A 9560-nucleotide genomic window follows, 5' to 3' on the forward strand; every position below is an offset into this window, starting at 1 on the left:
TTCCTCATTTACGAAAAATACCTAGAATTAGTGACCATTACTTACTAAATAAACTGTTTGTTAGAATCGATTATAGCAGAAACGATGTATATATTAGTAGATTAAAAAAATTGGGCTTTTCCTTTAATCAGAATTGGTCTATAGGAATGTCCACATTGGAAAATTCTGGGTTGTTGTTCTTCAACCATGAAGAACAATCGGTTGACGTATATGTGCCTATCCATCATTTGTGGATAAATATAGAAGAAAAATATTCTAAAAATTTACAGTTTTAAATATACATGCGAGAAAAAATAGAATCCTAATAAAGAGAAATTAGTTGGAAAAAAATAGATGATGGGTTTCTTAGTTTTTTCTTTTTATGATGATCATTTTTATCATGATGAAACTATGATCATCATATTTATCATGATCTATGAATGAGAAGCAGAATGAGAAGATAATAGTTTTGAGTTTTTTTATGATCATCATCCTCATAATGATGAAATTATGATCATCATCTTCATCATGATTTATAAATGAGAAGAAAAGGATGAGGAAAATATTTTTTTTTTATCTTCATCTTCTTGATGATGAAATCGTGATCATCTTGATTTGTCAGTGAGAAGAGAAAAAAAAAGGAGAAGAGAAAATTATAAGATTTATGATTTTTTTTCTTTTTTGATGAATAGTGAAATTCAGGTGAGGGTACTTTTGACTTTTTCATATACCTTGAGTACCTTATCCATCTCTTGCCTATACATAACATTTTAAGTCCCAAAATCCTATTGGGTCGAAGCCCTAGGATTCTTTAATTAATATCAAATTAATATCTTAAGGTGACATATATTTGAATCAGTTCTTATCCAACATTATTCCAAGCCCATTTTTCACAGTTTCTTCAAGGTAAGCAACTCTTTCGTGTGCCATGCCATCATCAGTTAAACCTATACTATGTTCTCGCACTCCATTATATAGTTTTGTAGTTCTCAAGCTCATTATTATCTTGTTGAACTTTGGGTAACATCTTGTTCCTTGATTGTTTCCACAATTTGACTCCTTCATGCTTAGCCCTCTGGTGTGCTAATTTAACATTTAAATTGGCAGCTAAATCTTATGGGCGAGATTTGGCAATTCTAATATTGAATACAAATACGCTGAATGGAACGACGAAAGGTAGATGCGGTTAATGGAACAACGAAACGCAGAATTAAGTTACACTAAATGAAACAGTGCGCTCCGTTGAATGGAACAAGATCTTACCATCTCAGCCATTAGAGATGCTTAACCATCTCAGCCATTAGATTAAAAATTAAATCAATCTGCGTTGAACCATTCCACGAAAAGATGATTTTGGTTGCACTAAACCATTCAGCAAAACTACCTCGTTACTAGTTAGAATGCCACACATATATACATATAGAAAGAGATCGTGTTAACAAATAGACAACGCATTCCTTTTAATTTGCAACACTTTTCGAGTAATCTAGAAGTTAATCTCCCCTCGGTACATTTCCACATTTTTGTCCTTGTCCTTCCAATTCCTAATCTCTCTAAATTTGCCTTCGTATATTAAAATTGAACCATCAACAACGAAGACAAGATTGAAGAGGTTGCAATAACTCCTTTCGAGATTAAAAAAAAAAAAAAACTACAAAATGAATAATTCTTCAGCAAATTCGCCAGCAGGCAACAGATGATCGACTACTGGAAAAACGAAAATATATTTTATTTCTTTAGAAGTCTACTTGGCTTTAAAAGATATTCATCAATCATTTTCCCTGTATAAACTGTTGTGATAACGGACACGATAGATACTACTTTCTTTAGAATTGTCACATAATTCGTTTTATAAACCTATAATTTAGAATTTGAAACGCTTATATGCATTCTAGTGTTAACAATTAAATGTTACCACTCGGCACTCTGCTTACTTGATATATGAACCCAAGTTCCCACACTAGGAATACCTTGATGAACAACATACAGTATGTAGTACCCGGACGGGGCAAGAATGCTAGATTTAGGAGTTCTAACTTCGGTAGTGTACGTGGATGTTCCAACCTTGAGGGAGTTTCCACCTCCCAAATACAGCAACCTTTGATTCATGGAATAAGAATGAGTCGCGAACGAAGGGGATACCATTGTCACATTCACGTCGCATGGGCTATGTGTACCTGAAATCGTATATTGAACCCTTAAAATTTCTCCATAATTTAGACTTGTTTGTGCTGTAGGAAAAACAATGGTAGGTCTGATGGTGTCGAACTCTGTATGCAAATATGCCGGTGAGAAAGCTTCTAAACTTAAGTCTGTCGGGAAATCAACTCCAGTGAATACGTAACCATCATTTGGATTACTACCTCCTATTAAAACCCTGCCATCCCTCAGTAAAACTGATGATGAGTGGTACATTCTTGGTGTTTTTGATGGATTTTGGACTTGAAATCTTGAACCGACTGGCTTATCTGGGAAATAAATTACTGGACTCAGAACCGGGTTTGTAGCTTGTTCATAGCCGGACGTTCCACTTGAAGCACCATTGACGATCAAAACGTTGCCATCAGGAAGCAAAGTCATATCATTCATGACCCTAGGTGTGGGCATATTTTCCATGACCCATTGCGGTGAAGCATCGGTGATCTTAATTCTCCCACATGTCCTCAAAGCTGTAACGAAAACTCCTTTTTTGGCCTGAGGATATGAACCTCTGGGTGCACCGCCGCAAATCAATACCTCAGCTTCAGTTCCAGATGGACTCAATGGAAGTAGTACTGATGAACCCGAACTTGGGTAATTCCTTGGGTCACCACCGGGTATTTGCGGGTATGTTCTTACGATGGAATTCTTGTTGTAGTCCAATAAGATTGATTGGTTATTGGCAAAAATGAATAAGTTTCCGTCTACGTTTAGATGAACAAAAGGGTATAAATTGTTTTCTTCACCCGGATCATTTGTTTGAGTTAGAAACGGAAAATCGATAAGTGTTTTTGATGTCGGGTAAAATTCGTAATTGAATGACCGTCGACCACCGATGACAATAATTCTTCCATCGGGCAATATATGGTTTGTGGCGTACCATCTCGGTGCATTCAGTCCATCAAATTCCTGCCAGTCACAGTCGGTACAGGGTCGAAAGACTCGATATTTCTTTTCTCCATCATTGAACCCTCCGGTTTGCACTAGACGCCCATCCGCCAAAACGGAACCCGATGAACAAAATGGATCAGTTTGAACCATCAGTGGTCGAAACGAGTTATCATTAACGTTGTATTCAAGCGAATGAGCTGTGCAATCAACTTTAAGAACCAAATCATCAGGATTATACCGACATACACCATCAGGTAACGATAAATTAGACGGACCGAAATCAGTTCTATCAAATATGATAACACGATCATTGTTAAGTAATTGCATGTGCATTGCTGAAACACCAATGTTTTCCTGTAATAGTTTCCATTCTCCTAAAGTAGCCGCACGGGCAAGATTCGGATGACTTTTTCCGGCCATGCATAAAAGTTGCCAAACAAGCAAAGAAAGAATGACATTCATAGCTCTAGCAGTAATCATGTTTCAAAGAATGAATGAAAATCAAGAGAGAAGAATTCTAGTGTTTTTTGTTAATGAGAAGAAGAAGATTTCTCTGATGAGACAGTCTCTACTATATGGTTATCTATGTGCTTATATATGCTAGTTTAGTGGTTAGAAAGTCGTAAAAGAAAAAAAGACTGAAAATGTAGCACATAAACAACAATTAGGTAAAATTTGTGGATCATCTTGATATTCTTTTCTTGGTAAAGTTCTTTTCAAACTTGCAAGTTCATTGTATGGGGTTTTGTTTATTATTAAACATTTGGTTAATGAGTTCAATCAAGTTTTCTTTCTCAGAACATATTAAAAGTCCAACAAGTCCTGTTACGTTTCTGCTTAAATATAGATATTGTTTGGTTTTGATAAAGATAGCAGCCAATTTTATAGCAGCAACTCCTGCAAGAAGCTGGTCTAGTCTTAGACGAATGGATAACTCGGATGCATTGCTGAGGAGAATCAATTTAGCAGATAAAATCAATTTCACCAAACAATGTAGTGTAACCATAAGAAACTTAAAAACTAAAAAAAAAAAAAAAAAAAAAAAAGAAGTCAGAAACACCCATCCCTAACTAGGCCTTAACCTTTAGAGAGTCACCTAACGCATAAAAAATTCTCCTCTTGTCATTTCTAAGCGTGAACAACACCCATAGCTGTAATAGTCATTCTCCTAGCATGTTCAGTATAAGTAACAGCATAACGAATATCATTCTCTAAAAAGATCTTAAGAACACCACGACTCTCTTCCCATTGGCATGTTCCACTTCACCTGTTCTTGTTAGTCTTCTAATATTATATCTCTAAACCATCCTCTGTTGCCGTCTCTCAGGTATCTTTTTATTTTTGGCTGCTTCAAAGCAATATTCAAGCATGAGCAAGTGTTTCGATATACTGAAATCCTTCTAATTCATAGATATACTGATCAATATCATACATTTCCTTAAAACTCTTGTTTTTAAGGTCAAAGGATATCACCTTGTCCCTCCTTATCCTTAATATCAACCTTGACGAATCTTTGCCTTCTTCAATAAGAAGCACATCCAAATCAAAACGATTGAATATAGAAACTCTATTTTGTTAATGGACTAAGATCAACGTAATACCTGACATTCCATCTCGTATAATCCGTACGCATCTCCCAAATGTTAACACGGGGCATGTCGCCTTTACACATCTCCATAAGATGAATATGTCCCCTACTCTCCTTAAAGTATAAAATATCTCCTTTGGAATGCGGCTGCGTTGACATTGCAACTGTCTTCATTAATTCACAACCAATATCAAAATAGTGAAGAGTTGCCGTTCGATGTTCGTTCCAGTGCACTGAACCATTCCAGTACACACCAGACTCCGATAATCTACCAGGCGGAGACAAGGGAAAAGGGAAGTGTAGTTGCAGGAAATCCTATGACCACACAAATATAAGAATCTATGAATTATTAAGTGATCATGGTAGAAATTATCTTTTTATTATATCAAGATCTCAAGATATATTACAAGAAGATATGAAACCCTAGGTTTCTTTTACACAGAATTTCTCTCTCCTAACTTCTTGACCAAAAATTCTAAAAAGAACTCTCTTTCTCACAAGGCCAATCTACCCTTTATACAGGGTGTTATATAGTGGATGACAGCTAAGATAACCCCTTATTTCGGAATGACCGTCCGTTATTATCGCACACTTATACCTGCGTACATCGCAGACCTTTCATACTTCGCACAGATCCTCACATTTTACTCGTGATTATGCTGACTTCATCTGATACGCCATCTTGACTTAACTGTGTACGATCATATTCGCTCTCATTATATCTTCTTTTCTTCGCATAACTTGTATGTGCGATACTTTATTCCTACATTTTGTCTCTTCTCATATCGTTCTTTCCGTGAAATGAGCGAAATGAGAACCTTTTAATCTTTGTTATCGCACATGTTCAACTTTTCAAATTTTATCCCACCGACACATCTCCGGATTTTAAGATTTCTTTTTTAATACGTATCTTTTTAACCATACATTTCTTGACACATCTTTTTAACCGCCTCTTTATATCCGTTTATTTCTCGCATTAATGAAATAAAGCCTCGGGAACGGTGAATAACTTCCCCTTTTAAGTGTTTCTTCTTATTTCTCTCTGCTACTACATCCTTTATGTACTATTATTTACAGTTCAGTTTCTCTTTCTTACTGTTCTTCACGTCCTGATTTAATCTTATTGCTTTCATCATTCCCATTCTGAAAATGGTTATATCAATTGCTAAGAAGAATGAATTGGCCTTCACATCTTTAAAACAAGAACTCGGCACAAGAGGTTATTCACTCACTCTTCCCCCTGGATGTAATTATTCATCCAAACTCACTCTTGATTTGATCAACTCAGAACGATGGACAAATCAAAGAATCATTGTCTCCTTAGAGCAACTTCAGAATGGTCTTCTTATTCCGTTGTATAATCCTAACATCCCTTTATTCTATGAAATCCTTGATGACAAGCGATTTGCTCGAGTCGTTTTTCAATTGAATGGTGACGCAATTAGAATAGTTCTTGAATATGCTCGTCGCCCAGCTGGATTGGGAACTTCTTATGAATATGCAGTGCAAAACAAACTGTATCTTGATAGTGTTATTGACCCCCGTGAGTATATACTATTGATAACTTATTTCAGAATTACTACGTGGCACTTATGAAAAATGAATCTATAAAATAGGTCATTCACATAAGAAGAAATGAAAATATCGATGAGGATAAGAGAATAATGCGAGATGTTGATTGGAATAGTAACTCCCACAAGACTTGTCATAGATCCAATGATTTGGGTTGGGTGAATTGTCCTGTTAGTGTAACGGGTCCTTATGTAGCTGGCAGAGCTATCGATAACTCGGATCTTCCTATTCCTGAGAAATTTTCTCATTATCATCCTTGGGAATTCATCTTGTCCGAAGAAGAGAAAAAGGTATGTAATATATTTGCATTGCTATTTTTACCTTCGCATATTTATTATTTTCGCACTAACATTTAAATTCTCCCATATTAGACTATAAAGGGGAAAGATAAAATCAAGCAAGATAAGAAATCCGTTGAAGACTCTCCTTCGCGGAATAATAAGGTAAGGAACATTCCACCTTTCATTTTAACAATTTTGTTTCCTCTGTTACTTATCATTATTATTCGCGTAGGTGAGTTTTTCTGGTGTCAAGACTAAGAAGAGGATCAAAATAAAATCTAAAAGAACCCGATCTGCTTCTTCTCCCTCAAATCTTGAAAAGAAGCGTAAGAGGGTATATGATTCCGCTTCAAATACTGAATCCAGCGACGATGACACCCTCGCATCTGAAGAATCATCAATTGATTCTTCAATGAAAGTCTTATCTGGCGTGTTTTTGGATTCCATGACTTCTGTGGGTAATAATAAGTTAACTCGTACCCTTGAAATGGTATCAAAAATTTATGATGCTCCACGCTTAGATGATTCTTCACTTCGCAGAGCTTCATCTTTATTAAGTCCCAGCTTTCAATTTTCTTTTGGTCTTCTGGTAATTTCTATCTTTTTTTAGTTTCTTAGCAAGTTTTAATCTTCGCATCATCGTATCATTTCCTCATTCTATATCATTAATTCTTTATCTTCGCAGATGTCTCGCATGTTATATGCAGTATCCTTAGATTATGAAAGAAGACTTCAATCTCTTTCAACTAAGAATTCCAAACTTGAAGTTGAAGTTTATACTTCTGCGAATAAGATATCAGAGCTTCATAAAAGGAATTATCAAGTGACTGGTATTTTATGCTATAACCATTTCTCTGTCTTATTCCCCTCCCATTTTTTTTTATATTCGCTTTTCTTGAATTATGCATTCTTGCAGAAATTTATCGACTTTCCGATGAAGCAGGCTCTTTATTTCGCTCTTCCCATCATCCTGTTGATGATGACACTCTTTTGAACTACCTTAATTCTTCTTTAAATAATCTCACTGAAGATAGAATAAACTCCATTTCTTTTGAAAAACTCAAATCAAAATACCAACTCCTCAGTATTGATCATAGAAGTGCCCTAACCTCTTGTAACAACTTCAAACGTCGTTTTTGGGAATCCAAAGATAGAATTAAAATTTTAGAAACAAAAAATAACTCCCTTATTGATGAGAAAGATAAAGCTATTCTTAAGGGTGCGAAGGGATTAGAAAATTTTCAAAAACTTTTACTTGAAGTCTAAGTCGAGCGAGATTTAGCTTTACGCGATAAGGAAGCACTCATGTAGGAAAGAAATATTATCCGATCTCAGCTCCTTATAGAAAGTGAAGATGAGTTAAATGGGCTGCTAGAGTTCTGAATGATGCTAGAACTGATTTAGCTATAAAAGTGAGCCTTGAATCCGAACACACTTCTTTAGCTAAAGACATTATTTCCAATAATGAAGGTCATTTACTGCTCTTTTATATTTGCTATTTCTTCTGAAAGAGAAAATATCTTCTTTCCAATTCTAACCCCACTTTATAGTTCGCAGAGAAAGAGAAGACTTATGTTGAAGAAATTAAAGAATTGAAGAAACAACTCGAAGAATCCAAAGGGATATCAGAAGATTCGGGTGCGAAGTATACTGCCCGTGTTTCCAAATATCGCAAGCTCAAGAAGAATTATGTTGTTATTGTCTCAAATAATAACAAAGATGTCATTCATGGTCGTAACACAGCAGTTAAGATAGTGTGCGAAGAAAATAATATTCCACTTTCCAATTAACCTATTGAATATGTTTCTCCCAACGAAGATATTCCTTTTATTTCTGATAGTGAGGCTGAGTATGAAGAATACGAAGAGGGTGAAGAAGAAATTCACGATTCTGACGTTGAGCGAAGCAATAATGATAATTCTAATGATAATCAGAATAATGAAGATAATCCACACGAAGACTGATTTCTTTTTGTCGTTGTAGATTCTTCTTTCTGCATCTTGTATATCCTTGTGTCTTTTTAAATCTTTCCCTTTTAATGCTCTTCTTGAATATACATTAGACTTCTTAAATATATTGATCATTTTCTTTCCTTTATTTTTATATTTGTATTTGTCCAATACCAACTTTTCTCATGTGATCATGAGTTTATTATATGGGGAAAGTAACATCTTTTTTGGTGCTTGCATTCCCATTCTTTCCTCTGTTAGTTGGCGCAGAATGATATACTCATGATCTTGTATGTTTCGCATACCTCAGTCATGTACTTGTACAAGTTTTTTCACAACGTTTGATAATAGATCATAATTTTTATGCTTCGCAGCATATATCTCTAGAGGTCTTATTGTGCCTTCCTAAGTAAAGGTCTTATTTTGCCTGTCTCCATTTTTCTGTGCGACGAAATCGCAGCTGTATTGTTACTTCTTCAGGTGTCTTGTACGAAGAAATCGCAGGACGTTTTTACATTTTACTGTATCGACCCATTGATCTCGTCTTAACTTATTCTTGTATTATTACCTCTTCAGGTTTTCTCGTGCGTAAATGCAATAAGCCTTAATACTCCCGTGAGTAAAAAGCCTCATGACATTTACGTCTTTGACACAATTCAGCTCCCTAATGGAGGGTGTCGCCATTATCTTCCCCCTGGTTTCCCCTTCAAGGAGGCTTACCTCTACCAGGTTAAGGTTGGCTCCTCCCATCCGGTAATTCAACAACCAGTTGTTTTCGCAATCTATTTCCCCTCCACCGATATGGTTTACGGTTACGAGATTGCACCCTAAGTGGGGTATCTTCGGACCGAGTGCATCTTACTCAGGACTTGTCAAGAGTGGTAAAGTAGGCTCCAATGCCCCTCGCACTCTTGACTCAGCCGTGTACCTCGGTTCCCTGATCGAGTTTTTGCACTCCTTGGGAGTTATCCCAAATCTTTCGATTTAGGTGTCCCTCCCGTATGGGCTTTCTCGTTTTTCTCACCCCAAAATCTCCATGACTCAAGTTCCAGAGTTGGTATAGCTTTTCCTTGAGTCATTCTTAACTAGATTGCGAGTTAT

At 36.0% G+C, this 9560-nt stretch overlaps 1 protein-coding gene across 1 annotated transcript; it reads right to left on the reverse strand.

The window, feature by feature from the left end:
- Positions 1-1648: 1648 nt before the first annotated feature.
- LOC113295280 (aldehyde oxidase GLOX-like) lies at positions 1649-3652 on the reverse strand. Its single transcript, XM_026543628.1, has one exon. It carries the CDS (start codon positions 3547-3549, stop codon positions 1891-1893), a length of 1659 nt encoding a protein of 552 aa, XP_026399413.1. The 5' UTR covers positions 3550-3652; the 3' UTR covers positions 1649-1890.
- Between the last annotated feature and the right edge of the window lie 5908 nt (positions 3653-9560).

Source organism: Papaver somniferum, chromosome 7 (genome assembly GCF_003573695.1).
Source record: "Papaver somniferum cultivar HN1 chromosome 7, ASM357369v1, whole genome shotgun sequence".
Lineage (NCBI taxonomy): Eukaryota > Viridiplantae > Streptophyta > Magnoliopsida > Ranunculales > Papaveraceae > Papaver > Papaver somniferum.